Source organism: Moschus berezovskii, chromosome 27 (assembly GCF_049115385.1).
Source record: "Moschus berezovskii isolate FMDL1 chromosome 27, NW_MosBer_1.0, whole genome shotgun sequence".
Taxonomy (NCBI): domain Eukaryota; kingdom Metazoa; phylum Chordata; class Mammalia; order Artiodactyla; family Moschidae; genus Moschus; species Moschus berezovskii.
In genome coordinates this window covers 22,098,509-22,123,384 of record NC_142486.1, presented here as the reverse complement: position 1 = coordinate 22,123,384, position 24,876 = coordinate 22,098,509, and the positions used below count along the sequence as shown (strand labels likewise).

The 24,876-nt window shown below is 39.9% G+C and overlaps 1 protein-coding gene and 1 long non-coding RNA gene across 3 annotated transcripts in view; one reads left to right on the top strand and one right to left on the bottom strand.

Moving 5' to 3' along the window:
- The first annotated feature begins 65 nt into the window (after nt 1-65).
- The window catches only part of LOC129545447 (solute carrier family 68 member 1-like), a 46,470-nt gene continuing 21,659 nt past the window's right edge, over nt 66-24,876 (top strand). The window contains exons 1-6 of one of the 2 annotated variants that reach the window (XM_088833120.1): nt 66-686; nt 4,513-4,687; nt 6,382-7,107; nt 13,556-13,710; nt 16,884-16,967; nt 20,956-21,078. In XM_088833120.1, the coding sequence (XP_088689246.1) occupies nt 631-686; nt 4,513-4,687; nt 6,382-7,107; nt 13,556-13,710; nt 16,884-16,967; nt 20,956-21,078 (1,319 nt within the window). In that variant the 5' untranslated portion in view covers nt 66-630. Of the gene's footprint in view, nt 687-4,512; nt 4,688-6,381; nt 7,108-13,555; nt 13,711-16,883; nt 16,968-20,955; nt 21,079-22,373; nt 22,450-24,876 lie in introns of those variants that run through there. The other variant, XR_016036613.1, reaches the window with a different exon arrangement.
- Nucleotides 16,843-24,876, bottom strand: part of LOC148773665 (uncharacterized) — a 51,230-nt gene continuing 43,196 nt past the window's right edge. The window contains exon 6 of the long non-coding RNA XR_016036615.1: nt 16,843-18,559. This is a non-coding gene — a long non-coding RNA (uncharacterized LOC148773665). The remainder of the gene's footprint in view (nt 18,560-24,876) is intronic.

The window sequence follows — 24,876 nt, the reverse complement described above, 5'->3', positions numbered from 1 at the left end:
GCCCGCGGTTCGCCCAGTATCAGGGGCAGGCAGCCAATGGTGACTCCGAAGGAAACAAAGAAGGCGGGAAAAGGCCAAGGGGTGCGGCCGAAGGTCCCGCCCTCTCCTCGCTTCTAAACGCTTCTGGGCGTGCATTCGGCGAGCTGGGGTGGGGAGGTGGAGGCCTCCGCTGCCCCTGTGGTGGGTGCCCGGCTGCCCGGCCGGTGGACGGGCTAAGTGGGCGTGAGGGTCAGAAGTACGGTCTACGAGCAGCGGACGGTTGCGGGCGCGAGGCGTGAGGCGTGCCGGGACCCTGAGGTCCGTTGCCCCGCCGACCCCTGCTGGTCTTCTGACTCCCAGATTTGCTCTGCTTGATGCCGGGAAATCGAGGATCGGTCGGAAGTTCAAGGCAGTTAACTCTTTTTCTTCTTGATATCTGAGCCCTCACCTCCAAATCGCTAAGCATTTGTACTGCTCCTGAAACGGTGGGCCTCAGACCCGTCTGAAGGTGCAGTTGAAGCTACTCCCGAGAAAAAAATTGCAAGCGTTTTTGCACACTTTTTTTTTTTTTTTAAAAAGAGAGATCACAAGTTAAGCATCTGGAGTCGTGACATTACACCTGTAGAGAGGAGAATGCAGCCCTAGCGTTTGATGGCCTGTAGGACAATGAAAGCTGTTCTTTGCACACACCAAAATAAATACCGCTCGTAGGTTGTGGCTTTTACCATCTCCTTGCAGACAAAACACAAAAATTCTAAAATAGGGTGACAGATCAGAAAGTCAGTGTTCTTAGCCTTGATGTAATGGTAAAGGTACAGCTGACAGAAGACAGCTATGGTAGAATGCCTGCCAATAAGCTTAGAAAGGACAGTCGTTTCAGAGGTGATAAAAGAGGAATGGTAAACTCACAAATCCTTTTCTTCTAAATCCAGGCACACTAAAAAGTAAAATGTTACTGATCTATTTTTATTGTTAGGTTAAGAAATAAACTAGGTTCACTGTTCTGCCCTAACTGCCCTTATTCTGGTAGAGGTATTAGTCCACAGCCAAAAGAAAATAACTATCTTAATTTACAAGTCACTACTTTGGCCACCTCGTGTGTCACTGGAAAAGACTGATGCTGGGAAGGACTGGGGGCGGGAGGAGAAGGCGAAGACAGAGAATGAGATGGCTGGATGGCATCACCGACTCGATGGACATGAGTTTGAGTGAACTGTGGGAGTTGGTGATGGACAGGGAGGCCTGGTGTGCTGTGATTCATGGGGTCGCAAAGAGTCGGACATGACTGAGCGACTGAACGGAACTGAACAGATAAAGCTCTTTGGAAAGAGAGATGATTGGATTTAGGATTTGCTGATGGTGATTTGTTGAAAGTGAAGGGCCGGAATCATGCCTCTGACCTTCAAGAGACTCATCTTTCATAGCCACTAGTAACTGAAAATGCTAACCCTTTCTCCATGGCAAAAGCTTATTTTGACTCCAAATCAAACAGGAAACTGTATTGAAATGTTCTTTAGCATTCTTCAAAAAGCAATTGCAAATCAAAAACAAAAAAGAACGATCTGAGGAATTAAAGTTATTGATGATATTAAATGGCAAAAGTCCACACAAAACCCAACACACCAGACTTTATGCCTTTTAGTATTAGTGTGTTCTTTTTAAGGACACTGGGGGAACTTCTTTTTCCCCCCCGGAAAAGCTTGAACAAAAATTGCACTGAAAAAGACAAGTTAGCTTTCAGTGCTAAAAGCCCTGCTTTCAAGGGGTCTCCATCGTTATTTAGAGTCCATGTAGTCATAGCTGAGAAGCAATCATAAGCAGCCTCTTCAGCAACATTATTATTTGGTTTAACAATAGGTTAACAATAACAACCCGAATTGATTCTGAAAGGAGGGTTTTGGGTTTTCATTTAATAATTCACCAGTATTTAGTGCATGTTCCCAGCCTAATCATTACACCATTTTGCTACTTTTAAACTTTTCTATATAAAACATTTTGTATTAAAGAAGAACCAGGTTCAGAAATCCTTTGTTCCTGCTTGTAAAGATATACTTACTATTCTTGTTCTTTGGTGTTTTGTTGCTATAGTAAAGTCAAGTGAGAGTTTAAGTAGTGTTCACTTTAAAGTGGTTGTAAGTGGTGGTTTTCAGTTTGATACCTACTGAAATAAGTATTTATTATAATGAAAATAAAACACAATATCAATAGTTCTTTTTGCAGATGGAAATAAGAAAGATATTTACTTCCTTTTGTCATAAACAGAAGTTCAGGCTATGGAATTTTTTATAATGTTATCAAAACTTTGTATCCACCATATATATACATATATGTGTGTATATAGATATATGACATTAACTTTATGTTTCAGACAAGATGGGTGCTTAACTCAAAATCTTTTTAAAAAATTTGAACTCAGCTAAGCAAGTTTATGATTGCTTGCAAAATTCTGAGTTTATAAATACCTGCCTTCTGACTTAATGATAGATCAGTTCAGAAGGTGTGGCACGCTTCTTGTTTTAGCGTGCCTGAAATAAAACTAAGAAAAAGAAGAGTGCCTAGATTTTGCTGGGCTAAATTTGTGTCGTAGAGCTTCTCTGGTGCTCAATGGTAAAGAATCCGCCTGCCAATTCAGGAGACGCGGGTTCAGCCCCTGGATTGAGAAGATCTGGAGAAGGCAATGGAAACCCACTCCACTATTCTTCCCTGGGAAATCCCATGGACACAGGAGCCTGGCAGGCAACAGTCCATGGGATCACAAAAGAGTTGGACACAACTTAGTGACTAAACAACAACAAATTTGTATCTTGGCTTTTGGTTCTCCTGACCTCCTTGTTTTTGGCTCTCTTAGTAACCAGTGGCCTCGGCTTCAGTCTTCATTCTCACTTATGCCCAAAGTAAGTCCCTAGAGTGAGGTCTTCAGCAGTAGTTCCCAGCTTTTTCAAACTGAAGAATTACCTTCATAGCCAAAAATGTTGGTTCATCTCCACATAATAGTACTTGTATTTTTCAAAGGTTTGAGCATGCATAGTAACAAAGAAGTTGATATATATGTATTTTATCATTACAGCAGAATCTACAGACATTTTAAGAAAGCTAGTACACAAGTAAGTACGATGGACATGAGTTTGAGCAGGCTTTGGGAGTTGGTGATGGACAGGGAAGCCTGGCGTGCTGCAGTCCGTGGGGTCGCAAAGAGTCGGCCACGACTGGGCAACTGCACTGAACTGAGTACACAAACAGGCAGATAGTCTGTATTTTGTTTATAGACAATGCTTGATCTACAAATGGATTTATTAACCCTTTTTGATAATTCTCTACTTCCTATAGAATTGAAATCATTCTTGCATCTACATGATGCAAAATGAAGCTCAGGGACTTAGGTAATTTGATCATTTGAGCCAAATGTCCACTTCCCCCTTATAACTTGCTCTCCGCATCCCAAGGAAATTGGGTTGTATAGACTGAGGTGCCTGCTTAATTCCCAGGGATTATTTAAACAAGTAGCATCTCTCGAATTAACTGAATATTTGTGTTCTCTGCTTGAGTAAGATTTTGGAGACTTGCCTGTTAAAGAACCCTCCTGCCAATGCAGGTAGATGTAAGAGACATGGGTTCCATCCCTGGGTTGGGAAGATCCCCCGGAGAAGGGATCCCATTCCAGTATTCTTGCCTGGAGAATCCTACAGACAGAGGAGTCTGGCAGGTCGCAGTCCATAGGGTCGCACAGAGTCGGACATGACTAAAGTGACTTAGCACACACACACACCATTATAAAAGAGGAAAATTCTGGTGTTATCTTAAAACTATAGTCCAGATTTAAAAAGCAAGATGAGTCTATCCCTACCTCTTGCTTGGTTAACCTTTTCCTGCTTTCCAGTTGGATCAATCAAGTCCGTGGATGGGTAAAACAATAGGCCGGATTTAAGAGGAAGGTTTACATGACAGCAAGGACCAAATGAGTTCTTTCTATACCTCTCTTAGCCATGTCCTTTGGGCCAAAGTTACATAGGCTGTAAGATCAAAAGAGAATCAAAAGATCAACAAGAGAAGATAAAAAATGAATCTCCCAATGCAAGTCCATACTACTGAATGGACAACTTTATACTAATACGAAAGGCTTGCTTCTATTCTTTCTTTCAGGCACTACTCGAGGATGTTACCTCATTGTTTCTCTTCTGTTGCGCCCTCCCAAGTAAAGAGGATAATAATGCCATAAACACATCTCCCTGGTCACTAGTTAAACATGTCTAAACTCTTTGATATATTTCACTTTTATAAGTTAGAAGAGATATTAAAATATATATTCAAGTAAAGCCACACTCTATGCAAAACAGTGTTCCTGGCAACGTCTCAAAAATTGTCGAGTAAGTGGATTAAGAAAGTAAAGTGTTAAATCTGGTTGGATATTCACAGCTAGTGCTTTTGGACTTTTATTTAACTAAAGTTAACTAGTATCTGGTGGAATTTTGTTACCCATCAGCTCTTGTACACAAGTAGTGAATGTTAACCATTTCTTTTTCTCTTAAACTAAAGGAAGAAGAATTCCTCTGCATGGAAAATGACATTTTTAAATATCAAACCCATTGCTTGGGCATTCTCTCTAATAACATTAGGGACTGAAATGCTAAATTCTGTCTTCAGTTTCTACTATGTAAAGCTTTTTTTACATCTGTACAAGGTTTCAGAAGTGGCCTTTTACCAAGCCCAGGTGAGATGGAGCCCTTGTTGTCCTTTAACTTGAGGAAAGTGTCTCCTTTTAGTTGTGCCTTGTGATTTTCCAAAAAGCTGATTCTTCACAAGTTGAAAGAGTTATCAAGAAAAAGTTATCCATGTCCAAGATCCTCTGTTTAAAGGCAAAGAGACTTTTAAAAGATGGTCACTTAAAACAGTTTTAATGCATATATGTTAAATCTAGAAAAATGATACAGATGAACCTTTTTGCAGGGCAGGAATAGAGATGCCTATGTAGAGAACAGATGTGTAGACACGATGGGTGGGGTGGGGGCGGGCGCGTTAGGATGAATCCAAAGATTTAGATTGACGTATGTGGACAGGGAGGCCTGGCGTGCTGTGATTCATGGGGTCGCAAAGAGTCAGACACGACTGAGCGACTGAACTGAGCTGAACTGATGTGCACTTCCATGTGTAAAACATATAACCAGTGGGAACCTGCTGTATAGCACAGGGAGCTCAGCTCAGTGCTTTCTGGTGACTTAGATGGGTGGGATGGAGGTGGATAAGAGGGAGGGGATATATGTATACATAGAGCTGATTCATTTCCTTGTACAGCAGAAACTAACACAACATTGTAAAGCAACTATATCCTAATTATAATAAATAATGACAGAGTTTAGTGGATACATTTTTGGTTATCTGGAAAAATTCCTTATGTGGAAAAATTAGAATTATTATTAAGATATTCTATGCTTCGAAAAGGCCCATATATTCACAAATTGTAACTCATTACCAATTAGGTGGTCAGGATGGATAGAGTTCATGGTCTTAAAAACCCATGTGGTTTATAATATTACTTGTTTATTACTAACAACAACATCCTTGATCTAATAAGTGTTTTATCCATTTTGAGATAGCAAACACTAATATTTTAACCTTTCCAAATGAAATTATGTAAAACTGTGCCATGGTATGGAGAAGGCAATGGCAAGCCACTCCAGTACTCTTGCCTGGAAAATCCCATGGATGGAGGAGCCTGGTAGGCTGCAGTCCGTGGGGTCGCTAAGGGTCCGACACGACTGAGCGACTTCACTTTCACTTTTCACTTTCACACATTGGAGAAGGAAATGGCAACCCACTCCAGTGTTCTTGCCTGGAGAATCCCAGGGACAGGAGAGCCTGATGGGCTGCCGTCTATGGGGTCACAAAGAGTCGGACACGACTGACGTGACTTAGCAGCAGCAGCAGCAGTGCCATGGTCTGGAAACAGGCCATCATTCTTTGCAAAGGCGTGGCCATGTGCCTTGTGGGGAGACAGAGTAGCATAATGATTGAAAGCAGGGACTCCAGGGTCATCTGCCTTGGCTCAGGCCCTGGTTCAGTCATTTATTAGCCGAGCAAATGGCTTAACTTCTCTGACCCTCAGTTTCCTTATAAGAAGGGATAAGAATAGTACCTACTTCATAGGGTTGTTTTAAGGATTTAATGAAATAATTCATGTAAAAACTTGTTCAGTGCCTAAACACAAAGTGGATGCACTCTGGTTTTGGGGTAGTATTAGCTGAAATTATTATATCAGTATGTATACTTCCTACAGATTCTGGATGCAGTGACTTTTTTTTCCAACTGATCAACTTGGGTTACTTCATATTAATTAAAAATTCAAGTTACTTTCATCAGTGTAAACCACGCTAAAATAATCCTGTGGTTTGTTTTTTTTTCTCCTAGATGATTTTAATGATCTGGAATGCTCTTAACGACCTGACGGGGTATTTTCACAACAACTCTAAGGCTGACTGCTGTTCCAATCGTCACAGTTCTGTTTTGTATGGTGCCCCTTTATATGCAGCAGCCTTCTTGCTTCCTTGGTTCCCCTGGAAACACTATCATGAAGGTGACTGGCTTAGTGGGCTTCACCTGGTGGTATCATTATGTGCTTTTGATAGCACTCTTACCTTTGTTCAGCAAGCCCAGTGTGTACTGTTTGCAGAAATTTTCACTAGATATGAAAGTCGGCTTCAGCTTATTAAAATCAACCAAGTGGCGTCACTGGTAGGATCTACCAGTATCCTTTTCTGTGGCCTCGTCTCTGATAACATGGAAATTTTGCTCAACTTTCAGGTCATAGCTGTTGTTGTTGCCATTTTGGCTACTGCCAGCCTTTATAGTGGCATGTACCACATGAGTCACTTAGAACCTAAAAGAAGCCCCGAGGAAAACCTTTTCTCAGAAACTGTACAGGATCTCCCTTGGACCTCCGTCATCTCATTGATGAGACAAATCTTGACCCAGAAAAACTTTCGCCTTTTTCTGATGGTGAATTTCTTCCAAGTCTTCCATTTAACCTTCTTCAGTAACTTCATGATGATATTTGTTGATAACCTCATTCCCACGGATGTTCTTCCTTCTTCCGTAAGGAGCATCATGTATGGGGCAGGCTTTATCTGCCCACAGGTATGTGATGATTCTTCATGTATCTTCCTACAGGGATTAAAGATATAACTCTTACCTAGGCTAGGGCCTTCCCTGGTGGCTCAGTGGTAAAGAACCCACCTGCCATTTCAGGAGATGCAGATTCAATCCTTGGGTCAGGAAGATCCCCTGGAGGAGGAAATGGCAGTTTTCAGGTCACCCACTCCAGTACTCTTGCCCAGGAAATCCCATGGACAGAGGAGCCTGGTGGGCTACAGTCCATGGGATCTCAAAAGAGTTGGACATGACCTAGCGACTAGCAACTTACCTGGCTGAGAATTAAAAACCTGATTGTATCAGTAATGAAAAAATGATTCAGATTTATTAAGAGGCCCAAAGATTCAGAGTCCCTACATTAGACAAGATTCAGTAGGAATATGATGGAAACAAGAGATGCAAAGGAGAAAAGAAGGAGAACCCAATAAAAGCTGAGCTGTGTGATGTTTTTACTATTTTAGCTTTTGAATTTTGTCCTCTTGAGCTTCCTCATTTAAACCTCTGCAGAGTTATGGAAGAAAATGCATGACTTCCTGTGAGCATGTAATTTTACTTTATCCTGATATTTAAGATTCCTCTGGCTGTTAGAAGGAAGAAGAGTTATTTTTGATCATGGATTCCTGAAGGCAGGTTTCAAAAGCACTTGGCTAAAAAACTAAGTCCTAGAATTCCAGAGTGTTAGTAAAATTCCATGACCATGACCATTATTGTAGAGCATGTGTCCTCCTTCAAAAAATATACCAGCCTGTTGTTTTTTACACGATTTGGAGAACTCATGAATAAAATTGCTTCCCTTAACCTAAATCTATCCTCCAAAAATATGACTTGACCTAGCCTATGATATGGATTTTTCCTGTTTTCACAATTAAAATATGTAATCTATACTCTTCAGAGAGTAAGTTGAATAACTTAGATGAGTTTTTACTATTTACTAACTTTTACAAAGATTTAAGCCCTGTGGAATAGAAATAGTTCTGAAATGTTCTAAGTGTTGCCACACTTTCTTAAGCAAAGTATATGGAATAGAATTTCCCTTTCTGCCATTAGCTCAAGGCCTTTATCATAGTTTGGTTATTGTATATACCATAATATTGAGAACTCAGATTTTTTGAGTGCTTACTGTGTACTATGGACTATGCCAAGTACATCATATACATTATCTTGTGTAATCCTAACTACCATTATCTTGTGTAATCCTGACAACTATCTTTGAGAGAAAAACCTTCCAAATGAAAAAAGAGAGGCTCAGAGGCCTTTAAAGTTGTGCACTTTAAGATTCTTCATGGTCTGTTTAGCAGAGGTTACCAAATAGAGTATCAGTTTTGGCTTAGCGATATAGTCCCAGGTACCATGTGTACATAATAAAATGATACTCTCCCTTAATGGCAGTTTGAGAGTTTTCAAGCTGTCTGTTGCTGTGCTCAATGACCCAGAATGGGGAGCTGCTTGAATTCTTGTCTCTATTTGTTATCATCAGATTCTAGGCTACATATACATTTTCACTTTTAATCATGTACTTTGCTATAGTATCTCCTTTTCTCCAGGCAGAAACAAGTTTGTTAAACTCTTACCTAAGTTTTTTTTTTTTTTTTTGAAGAGTTCCCAGGTGTCACAGTGGTAAAGAATCTGCCCGCCAATTCAGGAGACACAAGAGACATGGGTTAGCTCCCTGGGAAGAAGATCCCCTGGATAAGGAAATGGCACCCCACTCCACTATTTTTGCCTGGAGAATCCCATGGACAGAGGAGCCTGGCGAGCTACAGTCCATAGGGTCACAAAAATCAGGACTGAGTGACTGAGCACACACACACATGGGTATTTTTAAGCTTTGTTGAGATGTAACTCACATACCATACTTATTAATTCACCCATTTAAAGTAGACAATTCAGTGGGTTTTAGTATATTCACAGACACATACAGCCATTGCCATAGTCAGTTTTACTTTTTTAAAAAAATTAAAACGTTTTGGTTGTGCTATGCAGCTTGCAGGATTTCAGTTCCTTAACTAGAGACTGGACCCAGATTGCAGCAGCAGCAGCAGCAGCAGGGCACCATGGAAGGCTCACTACAGTCAATTTTAGCACATTTCATTAAAAAAAAATATGTATGAGTTGAAATAAGGTAGTTTTTTGGTTATGGTTTTTCTGAGGTATGATTGACTCTCAGTAAACTACATGTATTTAAACTATATGACTTGGTACATTTTGACCCATGTCTGTACTATGAAGCCATCACCACGATCAAAGTAATAGACATACCCATTGCTCTCCAAATTGTGTTTGTGCCTCTTTGTAATCCGTCCCTTTAATTCTATTTTCTAGATTTTTATATACCTGGAATAATATAATATGTACCATTTTTTTCTGTTGCATTGTTGTGGTATCAATATTTCACTCCTTTTTATTGCTGAATAATATTCCATTGTATGGATATACAACAGTTTGTTTACCTATTCACCTTTTGACGGGCATTTGGGTTGTTTCCAGTTTTTGGCTATTATAGACAAAGCTGCTATGAACATTCATGTCTTTGTAGGGACGTATTCTTTTCTTTCTCGTGGGTAAACCCCTTGAAGTAGAATAGTTGGACTGCATGGTAGGTGTATGTTTATTGAAGACACTGACAGCGTGTTTTCCAAAGTGGTTGCACCTTTTACATTCCTCCCAATAATGTAAAGTTTTCCAGTTGTTCCACATTCTCATCAGTACTATATCAGGCTATTTAGTTTTGGCCGTATTAGTAGGAGTGAAGCAGCAGTATCTTACTGTGGCTTTGATTTGCATTTTCCTGATGACTGCTAATGATGTTGAGTATCTTTTCATGTGCTTACTTGCCATGCATATATCTTTTTGATAAATTATTTGTTCAAATTTTAAAAAATTGAATTGTATAGGAGAAGGAAATGGCAACCCACTCCAGTGTTCTTGCCTGGAGAATCCCAGGGACAGGGGAGCCTGGTGGGCTGCTGTCTATGGGGTTGCACAGAGTCAGACACGACTGAAGTGACTTAGCAGCAGCAGCAGCAGGAATTTTTTAAACCTCAAAGCAAATTTTCAAAATGTAAACACTTTTCTCTGTACACCAATCCTTGGCCAGCTGTGATCTGGCTCACTGATAGGTTGGCCAGCATATAATTTGGGTCATTCTGTCCTGTGTAGATCAAGATGTTTTTATATCATACCTTTATGGACTAGACTTTTGGCTGTTTCCTAAGGAAGAAATGTAGACGAATGGTTATTATTTATAGAGTTTATAACCCTATTGTTAGCACCTTGTATTAATGTCATTCTGCTGAAGATTTTAAGAATTGGCCTGGATCTCTAGAGACTGGACTGCCTTAGCTTGATCTGCCTCCTAGCTTGCAAAAAGTGACTTGTATTCAAAAGAAATTAAAATGTCAAAAACTAAGAAAAATAAATAAAAAATTGAATTGTATAATGTTTAGATGTATGCTCAGCAATATTTTCTTCCAGTCTCTCTTGGCTACTAAATTTTAAGAGAAGTATAGCCAAAAGATTTCAATGATTCTTTTTCTCAAACCTTCATACTAATATGTGTTTCTGTTGATCTCAATAAAAAATCATTATAAAGTGGAAATCCAAAATTGCCTTAAATTTTATTCTTGATTTCTCGAAAAGTGACACCTATAAATTATTGGGAGCATAAAAGACAGCTCTTTGGTATTTGCTGTTATTTATTCGGCTAGGTCACTTTAGCACACTGCCTGTTGGTTCTGGTAATGAAGGCTAGGCGCTGCATTTTCATTTTCTCAGAGTGTCTACCCCATAGCTTTCTTTTACGGAGTTGAATAAATGAAAGGAAAGAAGAATGAGGAAGTGGTCTTTCTCTGTAATAACTGTTTTAATAGGTTTGTGACTCTTTCACATCCCACTAACCTCCAAAAGGCAGAATAGTAAATGGGTTAGGAGCATGGAGGCTGCCAGGGAGAAGCCTGCCTCCCGTCTTATTAGCTGTGTGACCCTGGCCAAGTTATTCAAGCTCTCTGTGTCTTAGTTTCCTTCTCTGTAAAATGGAAATAAAAATGGTGCCTAAAGATTATAATGAGAATTAAATGAATTAACTTTGTAAGGCATGCAAAGTTCTTGAAACAGTTCCTGGCACAAAATAAACATTCTAGAAATATTAACTTTTATTATTAAATCTCAGTACAGCAAATATTTATTAAATGTTCACTGTAAACACAGCACTGCCTTTATCCTTGTTTTGATTTAAGCTTCTTTGGCATCTGTTTGCTAACACTTGTGCTGGGACACATTATTCACAAGCTTCTATTTAATAAACACATGAATGAAGAGCCAAAATCCTCAGTCTGTGGAAGGCTGTATTTTAGTACAAGAAAAAATAGTCTCTTTTTGTTGTTATATTACTCATCATTGGCTCATATATTTTTACACTGGACAGAATTATAACAACTACTAATTATTAAGTACTTTGTATGATGAGAGAGACAGACAGAGGGGGAGTGCTAGAGGGAGGAGGAAATGGTTCTTATGTAAAGTAAGCTGGTAAAAGTGACAGAGCTGGAATTTCAACCCAATGTCAACTTTAAGAAAAATGCACAATATGAGAGTTGCGAGTTAAGTTTTATTTGGGGCAATATGAGGAGTGCTGCCCGGGAGATAACAACTCAGGTTGTTGTCTGAGTTGTTGAGAGACAACTCTGAGAAACTGTTCCAAAGAGGTAGAGGACAGTATATACGTGATTTTGGTAAAGGGGGAGTACATGCAATCAAGCATGCTTATTTTTTAGAAAGTTTCTGCTGGTCCTGTGAAGCTTCCGCTAGTCACAAAAAAACAGTCGTCACTATGAAGGACTTTAGTGCTTTTCTAGGTATGAGGAGATACAAGAATTTGACTCAGCTCCTGAGAATGTCTTACTACTGAAGACTTGTCCTGTCAGTTTCCTGGGAGCACAGAGTGCCTCATTTCTGCTCTCACTCTAAACCTTTCAGGGGAGTGTTGGAGGTCAACAGCTTCCAGAGAACTTGATTTAATCCTTTTAGAGGTAGACGGCAGCACCCACGGCAAGTGCCGGTTTGTGGTTGACACTAAGGAATCTGGTTTCAAAATCTTGCACTGTCTACTTTGTCACATGTTTCTTAGAGAATTACTCTTATATCTTGTGTAGTATTTTGTGTTGGAGATTGAGAACAAGAAGCTTCATTTCAAAATGTGGAACTGTGTAAATTTACAGTATTATTATTATATATAGGAATATAAGGGGACTTGGTCTGTTTTACATACTTTATCTTACAGAACTCTGAGAAATGGTGTGGATCCTCTCAATCACCGTTTTACTATCCAGAAAAAAAGGGCTCCTGTTCCTTGAAAGTAGAGAAGTAAACCAAAAAATCAGTCGGGGGGAAACCCTTATGTTTGTTAAAGAATATTATTATTATACTTACATCATTAAAAATTCTCTTCTAATTGTATGTACATTTAGTTAGTGAAAATGATTCAGGGCTAAACAATGTACTTTTTAAATTGAAAACAAAGAGTATCTTCTAATCTTTGTTAACGTACATATGTATATTTAGCACTAACTTTTTGGTCTAGAACAATGAACTTTTTCATTGCTAGCAAGAAATGTAGGAAAAAATGTAATTGAACTCTCAACATGAATCTATTAGAAAGATGAAACTATATGAGATTAGACAAGAAACACAAACAGAAGAAATGTCGATACAATCATAAACTATTGTTAATTTCTGGTGCTTGATTTTAGGATAAAAAAGTACATTTCAGATATATCTGAAATTCTTACTAAGAAGAATAGTAAAATGTTTATTTTTACTATTCACTACTGTGTGCGATGTGAATTCTGAGCTTTAATCCCCAATTTTAAAATCTGAATTTATTTTAGATTTGAGGTGGCCTTTTCACATTACAATAAAGCAATGCTGGTTGTTTCAAAGTGATGGTTCTTTCTTAGTTGGTTTTAAGGACTTGAACTGAACTGAACTGAACTGGTGGTCCAGTGGCTAAGACTCTGTGCTCCCAATCCAGGGGGCCTGGGTTTGATCCCTGGTCAGCTAACTAGATCCCACATGCTGCAACCTGACACAAATAAATAAATAAAAACATAGTTGGTTTTATTAAAACCTCCTCATGTTAGTGTGAAAATAAAAATGTATGAAACTATTTCCCACTTTGTTCATTTTATAGGAAATAATAGCTGTTTCTTTGTTTTTCTGTAGTATATTAGTCAACTTTTATGGGTATAAATGGATAATAACACTTCTAACCATGATAGGTAGTATTAGTTGTGTGTTTCAACCGATATTATGATTCAGAAGCAATATTATGACCAGGGTTTATTTTTTGCTGAGAATGTTCGTTTTGTTGTCAGGAAGAGTAAACCTATTTCACTGGATTCCATCTTAATGTAATGCCCATCTGTTTCCATTTCAGTGCCTTGTACTTATCAGCCAGTCCTGGCTGAGGAAGTTTGGTTACTATAAAATTATCTTATTTTCGTTCTACCTAGAAGGAACAGCCTCCATTGTCATGTTGCTTCTCGGACAGCAGTACTATTACTTTTTGGCTCTGTATCTCACTGTTATCATGTAAGTAAATGCCAGTGTCAATCCCCAAATTACAGTAGATCTTGCCATTTCCTTTTAAGCAGTGAAACAGCTTTGATCTGAAATGTGTTTCGTATTCAGTCCTAGGCAGTCATTATACTTTTCTGTCTTCTTATTTTGGGGGTGATTTTTTTTAATGTGGAGTCTTTTTTTTTTCCCCTTTTTTAACCAAAAATAGTCTTTGTTGAATTTGTTACAATATAGCTTCTGTTTTATATTTGGTGTTTTTTGGCCAGGAAGTATATGGGAATCTTAGATCCCTGATCAGGGATTGAACCCACACCTCCTGCACTGGAAGGTGAAGACTTAACCACTGGGCCACCAGGGAAGCCCACTTTTCTGTCTTCATTTTTGCAGAGATTTCTAATGCTAAGTTTTGTAGTAAAGTCTAGTTCCTCTTTCTAACCTGTTAAAGTGCATCGTTTAGCAAATCCCGCTGCCAAATAAAGATCTTATCCCCAAAAGATGTTCTTTGCCATCTTGGGAAATGGCTCTACCATCTATCTAGTTGCCCAGGTCAGAGACTAAGAAGTTGTCTTTGCTATCCCTTTCTTGTCTCCTACATCTAATAAGCTACCAATTATTAATAGTTTTAGCTCCCTGCTGCCACTGCTGCTAAGTCACTTCAGTCGTGTCTGACTCTGTGCAACTCCATAGATGGCAACCCACCAGGCTTCCCTGTCCCTGGGATTCTCCAGGCAAGAACACTGGAGTGGGTTGCCATTTCCTTCTCCAGTGCATGAAAGTGAAAAGTGAAAGTGAAGTTGCTTAGTTGTGTTGGACTCTTCGCGATCCCATGGGACTGTAGCCTACTAGGCTCCTCCATCCATGGGATTTTCCAGGCAAGAGTACTGGAGTGGGTTGCCATTGCCTTCACCGTTTAGCTCTGTAATATGTCCTGAATCCATCCCTTCTCTGTTCCCACTGCCATTCCTTTAGCTCAGGTCTTTGTCATCTCCTACCTGGATTTCCATATAACCTCCTACATGGTCCCCTTGCCCCTAGTCCCCAGTTGCTTTGAGAAGAGCGCATCATTCCTTTGCTTAACAATCTTAAGTGGCTTCTCCCTGCTTTCAGGATAGAATGCAAAATGATAACATATGAGGTCCTTTGTTATACAGGCCCTGTTTACCGCGACATCTCCATTTCTTGTTACTCTGCTTACAACGAACTCCTGCCCTAGAGAAACACTCTGCAGTGCCAGGTTCAGACACCTCCTTGTCTAACATGCAGCATTCTATGCCTGAGGAGCTTTCACCATTCTTAACCCGGCTGTCTCCTACTGTTCCCTTAGGCTGCAGCTCAGGGACGTGCTTTCTGGAAAGCTTTCCACAATTTCCTCACCTGGATTAGGTGTACCTCCTGAATGACCCCAATGCCCCACGCTTATCTCTGCTGTAGCATTGATCCTCCTGTCTGTGACTGCCTTTGGCCCCCACTGGACTGAGCTTTATTATGAACAAGGTCTAGTTTCTTATTACTGTGGCCCCATTATCTACTACAGTTCTTGCAAATAGTTGATCCTTAGAAAATGTGTTTTGGGTGAACGAACTAGTAAATCTAACTCCAGGTCCCTGTTGGAACAATTTGAGAAACTTTTCATGAAGACTTAACTGCATTTTGAGTAAATCAGAAGTGGCAAATATAGTAATTAACTCAAAGTAGTGGAGAAGGAAATGGCAACCCACTCCAGTGTTCTTGCCTGGAGAATCCCAGGGATGGGGGAGCCTGGTGGGCTTCCGTCTATGGGGTCACACAGAGTCGGACACGACTGAAGTGACTTAGCAGCAGCAGCAGTGATCTCTGTAAAACCTGAAGACTTAGAACCCCATATAGGTAACTATTCTGTAAATCTACAGTGGTAGCTCTGGTTATGTCATATTTAAAAGACATTTTTATAGTGATTTTTTAGAATGAAAATTTTTGTTTGCTTTTTTTTTTTACTTAAACCATTCCCCCATTTTCTTTCTTCTATCATAATTAAAATGTTTTATGTCCCTTAGTAGTTCTTAATTTTCCTCTTGATACCAAAAGATTTCTGTATTGGGTGTGATGTTGAACTAGAAGACTTTCTAAACGCTTCTCCAGTTAAAATATATTGGAATATGTATATATATATATATATATATTTTGGGGCTGTGCTGAGTCTTTGTTGCTTCACAGGCTTTTCTCTAGTTCCAGCAAGCGGGGGCTACTCTTACCTGACACACGTGGGCTTCTCACTGCGGTGGCTTCTCGTTGCAGGGCACAGGCTCTAGGGCTCTGAGACTTCAGTAGTCGCAGTAGGGGGCTCAGTCGTGGCTCCTGGGCTCTAGAGTACAGGTTCAGTAGTGGTGCAAAGGCTTGGCCGCTCTGTGTGGCATGTGGGATCTTCCCAGACCAGGGATTGAACCCGAGTCTCCTGCATTGGCCGGAGGATTCTTTACCACTGAGCCACCAGGAAAGCCCTGGAATTTATGTTATTAAATACTACAATATGCAATATTTTAGTTATCTCATTGTTTTTCCTTAGCTTATGATAAACAATTAGCAAACATAAGCAGTAGATTTTAAAGTTAAACTGAGAAAAAGTCTAAAATATCTCCTGTACTTGACTTCTGTTATCAAAGATAATTTTTTAAATTATATATTAATGTGAATGGGAGAAAGTGGATTCTCACTTCTTGTTTTATTGTACAGTTTACAAAATATTTATTCGGTTTAAAATTTAAACCAAAACTCCATGTCATTATTACCATGCTCATGAAGCTAAAGTTCGTATTTATTAAGGCAGTGATCAACTATAGGGAAAAACATGGGGAAAAGGAGGGGAAAAAGGAAAATAAGGAGAAAAGTAATGAATTTCCATGGCATGTTTTGTTCTTTAGAACCTATTCATAATTTAAGCAGATTTCATGAACAGGTAGTCAACTGAGAACGAGTAAAAAGCATAGTAAAATTTTCAAAATGTACTTATTTTTAAAAGAGAATTATATATTCATAGATACATTCTGGGAGGATAGAAGTGTGTGCCTAATATATTTTTATTTTTATACCATATTATTTCATTTTTCCTTTCCTGCAAACCAAATGTCAACTTTGTCATTTGATTTTTAAACTAATTTGTGTCTCCTAGTTATCGAATTTTCATATGTGTGCTTTACAATTGTTTCTAGGGTGATTGTGCAAGCTTCTTTTTGCTTATTTAACCTGCCACTGGCTGACATGGTCGATGCAGACTTACTGAAGTTCAATCGGCAGTAAGTATATTTTTCAAATATTAGCTATACAGATATCACATGGAGGGAGAACACATTAGTGTCTCCGTATCTGTTATATTGCCACTACAAATCACGTCACTGAGAGATGGTCATAAGAAGCAGCACCGGAAGTCAGCGAGCAGAACATAATAAGATAGTCACAGTTGTTCACCCTGGGCAACTTGTCCCTGCTTTCGAGAGGACATGGTAATTTTTCATCCCAAAGCTTCATACGGCTGGTGCTACGACAAGGTTAAATCTCAGAAACCAAAGTGAAATCTCAAATAGCTTTATTTTATAATATAGTAAGTCCCCTACGTACGAACCTTCAAGTTGTGAACGTTCACAGATGTGCATCAGCTTCAGGCTAAGTGAAATTTCAGCTTGCCCTCCTACTGCTGACAATCCTTCAGCTTCATCTTGTCTCATCTTTTCTCCCTCCTCCAGTTAGTAACTCTTCTTGCTGTTCACCCAGTGCCAGCTGTTGTACTGTATGGTAATGTACTATAAGATTAAAAATGCTTTCTTTATGTTTTGTGTTTGTTTTTTATGTATTATTTGTGTGAAAGGTATTACAGACTATTATAGTACAGCATTATATAACCAACTGAGTTAGTTGGGTACCTAGGCTAACTTTGTTGGACTTATGAATGCATTCTTGGAACACAGTTCATTCGTATGTAAGGGACTTACTGTACTGCACTGGATGATCAGGCAAAGTGACCTTTACTCTGTAGCATCACAAGAAATTGAAAATCAAGGTCCATCTTATCCTTTTTTTACTTGAAAAAGTGTAAGCTGATGATGAGAGGTTTTGTTCTTTGGTATGGTTATTATAAATGCTTTAGATCAGCCATAAAATTCACTTTATTGACAAATATTTTCTGATATGTGCTCTATTTTATGGATTAGAGAGGAATGTATTAAGACCAGCACAGTCTGTATTAGCTTTAGTAGAAACTGCATGGCCTTTTTTTTTCCAGTTCAGTTCAGTTCAGTCGCCCAGTCATGTCCGACTCTTTGCGACCCCACAAACAGCAGCATGCCAGGCCTCCCTGTCCATCACCAACTCTTGGAGTCCACCCAAACTCATGTCCATTGAGTCGGTGATGCCATCTAACCATCTCATCCTCTGTTGTCCCCTTTTCCTCCTGCCTTCAATCTTTCCCAACATCAGGGTCTTTTCAAATGAGTCAGCTCTTTTCATCAGGTGGCCAAAATATTGGAGTTTCAGCTTCAACATCAGTCCTTAAAATGAACACCTAAGACTGATTTCCTTAGGATGGACTAAAGGTTGGATCTCCTTGCAGTACAAGGGACTCTCAAGAGTCTTCCCCAACACCACAGTTCAAAAGCATCAGTTCTTCGGCACTCAGCTTTCTTTATAGTTCAACTCTCACATCCATACATGACTACTGGCAAAACCATAGCCTTGACTAGTTGGACCTTTGTTGACAAAATATGTCTCTTAATGTAACTTAAATTGAAGGAAGCTTTGACAACCCAACTTGGTGATTTCTTCTTCAAATAATTTCTTCCATGTTTCAGAGTTTGTTGCTAAGTCATATTTTCAGAACTATGCCCCTGATTGCCTAGAAAAATGACAGACATAAATCAGTTTTTTTTTTTAAATTAACAAGAAGAAATGTCAGTTAACATCTTTTAACACTCAAATACTTTTTGAATGAAACTGGGTACTAATGAATAAAATGCCTCAAACAGTTGGAAAGGGAAGGGCACCGATATTTACCAAATGCCAGTGTGTACAAGCACTGTATGGCTTTTGCTCATTCAAGTCTCATACCAGCTGTGTGTGGTGGATATTACTGACTCAAAAAATATTTATTGATTGCCTCCTGTATGTCAGGCCCTGTGGTCAATGCTAAGGATACAATACAGCAGGTTTTGTAGTAGCAAATCCCTCCTAAAAACATATTCTCCTATGCCCATGCTGGATGCTTCTAACTGAATGGCTATTCTTGAAGAGACACATGCTTTTCTGCTCCCATAAGTTGTATCCTTACCAACAGTCAGTACTTTTTGTTTCAAATAGGTTAATGTCAGGTGCAATTGTTATTATAATTCCATTTGTGCTGTGCTAAGTCGCTTCAGTTCAGTTCAGTTCAGTTCGTTGCTTCAGTCGTGTCCAAATCTTTGCGACCCTGTGGACTGGAGCCTGCCAGGCTCCTCTGTCCATGGAATCTTCCAGGTAAGAATACTGGAGTGGGCTGTCATTTCCTCCTCCAGGGGACCTTCCCAACCCAGGGATCGAACCCACTCTTATGTCTCCTGCATTGGCCGGTTCTTTACCACTAGCTCCACCTGGAAAGCCCCCTAATTACATGTAGTTACACTTATATTTTATAAACTTAGGAAATATATGTATGAAATTAAACATTTCTATGAAAACTAAGTTGAATGCTTTAGAAAGACATGATAAAGTATAAAAAATTTACTATCATACCTGATGTCTTGAGAACTTTAAATGTTTAGGGAAATAGAAAATTCTAAAAGTATTCTGTATTCAGAATGCCTTGTAAACAACTTTAGGTTCTCTCTATAACTGATGGTAGAAACCATAGATCCTGTTGTATGGATAGTATATGTGCCAGAAAGATAGCATAGCACTTTCATCAGTGGACCTGTACTCAAAAAAAAGATAAGTGAATGAATATAGTTAAGTTGAAATAGAATGGTCAATGTCTCCTCTTCTGAAAATGATTTTTTTTTTGCTTCAGTCAACTGGTGTTGTCAGTTAAGAACATGTCAGATAAGAACTTAATCAGAAAGCCAAAGCAGATATAACCCTTGCCCTTGTGACTTGGATGGTCTAGTGGAGGATACTGATGGCGGTTATCTTTTTATATTATCATGAAATCATAATTATCCTCATCTTTAGAAAACTAAAACTCTTGAGGAGTTAACTTTCCCAGAGTAATGTAAGCACAGGTTGAAGAACGAGGGATGAAACTCAAGGTCTTATGGTCAGATCCATCTTCTTCCAATTCTCTGGCCTCATCTTTTCTCTTTCCTTTTCTTTTTTTCTTCCCTTTCTTCATCTCCCCTTTTTCTTCTCTTCTTTCTTAGTTGCAAGTTTTCCATCATTGGTTGAAACACAGACAAAATTTCAGTTTATTCAGGCAATGCCCTTGATTTATTTTATATGATGTAACTTAATTATCAAAAAATGATGTGGCAGGATTCTCACTGAGAATGTATTAAAGTAATCCTTTATAAAATTTGAGGAGGAAGACTTAGGTGTGAATCCCAGTTCTATTAGTTGCTAGGTGCGTGTCTGTGGAGAAGCTAGTCTGTCCTCTCAGCCCTACAACAGGAGTGATAATACCTTCCTCACAGGATTGTTGTGGGGCTTATGTGAAATAATACATGTTGTTGCTGGAGGTATTGTGGGTTCAGTTGCAGACCAGTGCAATAAAGCAAATAAGGCACTAAGGCAAGTGACAAATTCCTTGTTTTTCCAATGCATGTAAAAGTTGTGTATATACTAGACTGTAGTTTTTTAAGTATGCAATAGCATTGTGTCTAAAAATGTATGTACCTTAATTTAAAAATTCTTTCTTGCTAAAAAATGAAATGTCCAAACAACTACAATAGTAACATCAGAGATCATTGATTACAGATCACTGAAACAAATAGCATAATAATGATAACGTTTGATATATGGCGAGAATCACCAAAATGTGACTCAGAGGCAGAAAGAGAAAATTCTGTTGGATAAACAGACTTGTTCAATGCAGGTTTATGACAACTGTGCATTATCAGATGATGGTCAGCATTTTATAGGTTGTTTCTATTATTGTCTATTTAGGCTCAAGTAGGACTTAATAGTCAGAAAGGTCCTTGGTACTTACATACACATAGTGTATACACATACACTATGTATGTGTATATACACTTACACACTTACATGTATACATACATGTAATTTGTGTGTGACGTAGACCTCTGCTACTTTTTTCTGTTCCAGGTCACCGCTTTTCTCCATGGTCTTTGGCATCAATGCTTTATTTACCAAACCTGCTCAGTCTTTAGCTCCCATGGTGATACTCTCAAGGCTAAACCAGTTTGGATATGGAAACCCAAACAAAAGGTAGAGTAAAAAAAACACTTTGGAACAATGTAATAGAAATGTGAATGCAAACTCAACCTTTTACATTGATGACTGGGTGATATCTCAGACTTTGGACAGTATAAGTCATTAACTTACAGGTTGTGAGTAAACTATTATAAAAAGTATTAATGTCAAACAAACTTCAGTAGGAATACCTTTGAAGTGAAGTAAAGTGAAAGTTGCTGTCGTGTCTGACTCTTTGGGACCCCATGGACTATACAGTCCATGGAATTCTCCAGGCCAGAATACTGGAGTGGGTAGCCTTTCCCTTGTCCAGGGGATCTTCCCAAACCAGGGATCAAACCCAGGTCTCCTACATTGCAGGCAGATTCTTTACCAGCTGAGCCACAAGGGAAGCCCAAAAATACTGGAGTGGGTAGCCTACCCTTCTCCAGTGGATCTTCCTGACCCAGGGATCAAAACGGGGTCTCTTGCACTGCAGGCGGATTCTTTACCAATGGAACTTTCAGGGAAGCCTTTAAGGGTATTCTTTAAATTATGTATGCTACAAATGTCTACATAATTCACACTAAACTACCTATGGATTGCTTTTCTACGTCATTCACTCATTTATCATTTCATTCCACAAATGTTTCTGAGAGCTGGCTGTTATCTGCCAGGTTCAAAGGTGCTGGGGATACAAGATAAATAAGTAGTCTCCATGGAGCCCCACAGCTTGCAAAACACTGTCTAAGGCCCCACCAGCCTTTGGTGATAACGGGACACTGTGGCAATGCAGGGAAGAGGGTCCTACCTACTTCTGTCTGCCTAAAGTCAGGGAGCCCTTTGCAAAAGAAAGGTTTCTTGAGCTGAATTTTGGAGGTTGAGTGGATTCTCTCTTCTGAACCCAGAGGAATGTCATTCCAGGCAGAGAAAACAGTGTGGCAAATGTCTGGAAGCATGAGAGAACACTCATGAAGGTATTCATGTATTCAGTTGACAAACATTGTCCAGAGCCTGCCACATCCTAGGCTCTGTGATAAGGCAGTGAACAGCAGGGAACAAAACAACAGAAGCCTCTGCTCTCACAGAGCTTATGTTCTAGAGTGAGAAAGGCAGACAAGAAATTAGCTAAGTAAAATACATAGTGTGTTAGTTGGTGAGATGTCCTCTGGCGAAAAATAAAACAAGAAGAACAGGAAGGCTTGGGGAAAGCTGCATTATTATATAAGGTGCCAAGTAGGTGACATTTGAATAAAGACCTGAAGGAAGGTGGGAGGGAAGCAGGGTGCTCTCCGGTAGGAGTGTTCCCAGGAGAAAGAACAATGAGTGTAGAAGCACTGAAGTGCAGCAGGTCTGGCACTCGGTCTGATGAGGAGGCTCCCTGTGTGACTGGAGCAGAGTGAGCAGGTAGAGACCAAATCCACTGGTCCTTGCAGCCCTTCTTTATTGCTCTGGTTTCACTACGAGGTAAATGGTGATGGTGAGGTAGTGGAGGATTTATTCATTTGTTTATCTGACACTTTTTAGAGCAGTTTTTTAAAAAATGATTATTATTATTGGGCTTCCCTGATGGCTCAGAGGGTAAAATGTCTGCTCACAATGCGAGAGACCTGGGTTCGATCCCTGGGTCGGGAAAATCCCCTGGAGAAGGAAATGCCAACCTGCTCCAGTATTCTTGCCTGGAGAATCCCATGGACCGAGGAGGCTGGTAGGCTACAGTCCACGGGGTCACAGAGTCGGACACGACTGAGCGACTTCACTTTTCACTTTGATGATGATTATTATTGGCTGCGCTGGGTCTTCTTTGCGTTTGTTTGGTCTTTCTCTAGTTGCAGTGAGCATGGGCTACTCTTCCTTGCAGTACACAGGCTTCTCATTGTGATGGCTTCCCTGGTTGTGCAGCACGGGCTGTAGGCTGCTCCGGCTTCCGCCGCTGCCACATGTGGGCTCTAGGGCTCATCAGCTTCAGTAGTTGTGGCTCACAGGCTCTAGAGCATTGGTTTAGCTGTTGTGGAGCAGCCTGTGGAATCTTCCTGGACCAGGAGTCGATTCCGAGTCCCCTGCATTGGCAGGCAGATTCTTTTTCTTTATTTTTATTTTTTTTTTATTGGAGGCTAATTACTTTACACTATTATATTGGTTGGTTTTGCCATACATTGACATGCATCCGCCCCGGGTGTACATGTGTTCCCCTTCTTGAACCCCCCTCCCACCTCCCTCCTCCCCGTATCCTCCCTCCGGGTCATCCCCATGCACCAGCCCCAAGCATCCTGTATCATGCATCGAACCTGTACTGGTGATTCGTTTCACATATGATAATATACATGTTTCAATGCCATTCTCCCAAATCATCCCACCCTCGCCCTCTCCGACAGAGTCCCAAAGACTGTTCTATACACCTGTGTCTCTTTTGCTGTCTCGTATACAGGGTTAAGTTTACCCTCTTTCTAAATTCCATATATATGTGTTAGTATACTGTATTGATGTTTTTCTTTCTGGCTTACTTCACTCTGTATAATAGGCTCCAGTTTCATCCACCTCATTAGAACTGATTCAAATGTATTCTTTTTAATGGCTGAGTAATACTCCATTGTGTAAATGTACCAAAGCTTTCTTATCCATTCATCTGCAGATGGACATCTAGGTTGCTTCCATGTCCTCGCTATTATAAACAGTGCTGCAATGAACATTGCAGTACATGTGTCTCTTTCAATTCTTGTTTCCTCAGTGTGTATGCCGAGGAGTGCGATTGCTGGATCATATGGCAGTTCTAAAAACACTCTCCGACATAAATCACGGCAAGCAGATTCTTATCCTCTGCACCACCACAGAAGTCCTAGGGCACTTTTAGGATCACAACAACATTAGGCACAAAGTACACAGAGCTCCTATAAATTCTCTGCCCTCCCACACAAACAGCTTCCTCCACTATCAGCATCCCCAGCCGGAGTGGTACATAATCCACGAGCTTACATCCTTATCACCAAGGTCCAGAGTTTACATTAGAGTTTGTGCTTGGTGTTACATACTTTATGGATTTTGACAAATAACCCATAGAATAATGACATATGGACAGTGACATGTGTCCACCATTACAGTATTATACAGAATAGTTTTACTGCCCTAAAAATCCTGTGTTCTGTATATCCATCCCTCCTTCCCCCCAACACTGATAGCTACTGATCTTTTTACTGTCTCCATAGTTTTGCCTTTTCCAGAATGTCATACAGTTGGGATCATACTTTTCATATTGGCTTCTTTCACTTAGTAGTACACATTTAAGATCCTTCCATTTCTTTTCATGGTTTGATAGCTGATCGAAGCCGGGTCTCCTGTATTGCAGGCAGATCTTTTACTGCCCGAGCCACCAAGGAAGCCCTAGTTTCTTTTTAGCACTGAATAAATATCCCATTGTGTAGATGTACCCTAGCTTGTTTATTCATTCACCTACTGAAAGACATCGTGGTTGTTCCCAGGTTTTGGCAATTATGAAGAAAGCAGCTATAAACATCATGTGCAGGTTTTTGTGTGGACGTAAGTTTAGTGTTCTTGCCTGGAGAATCCCAGGGATGGGGAAGCCTGGTGGGCCGCCGTCTATGGGGTCGCACAGAGTCGGACACGACTGAAGCGACTTAGCAGCAGCAGCAGCAGCAGCAAGTTTTCAACTCCTTTGGGTAAAGACCAAGGAACACAATTACTGGATAACATTATACACGTATGTTTCATTTTCTAAGAAATTGCCAACATGTTTTCCAAAGTGACTATACCATTTTAATTTCTCACTGGCAAAGAAATGGGAGTTCCTGTTTCTCCACATCCTTATCAACATTTGGC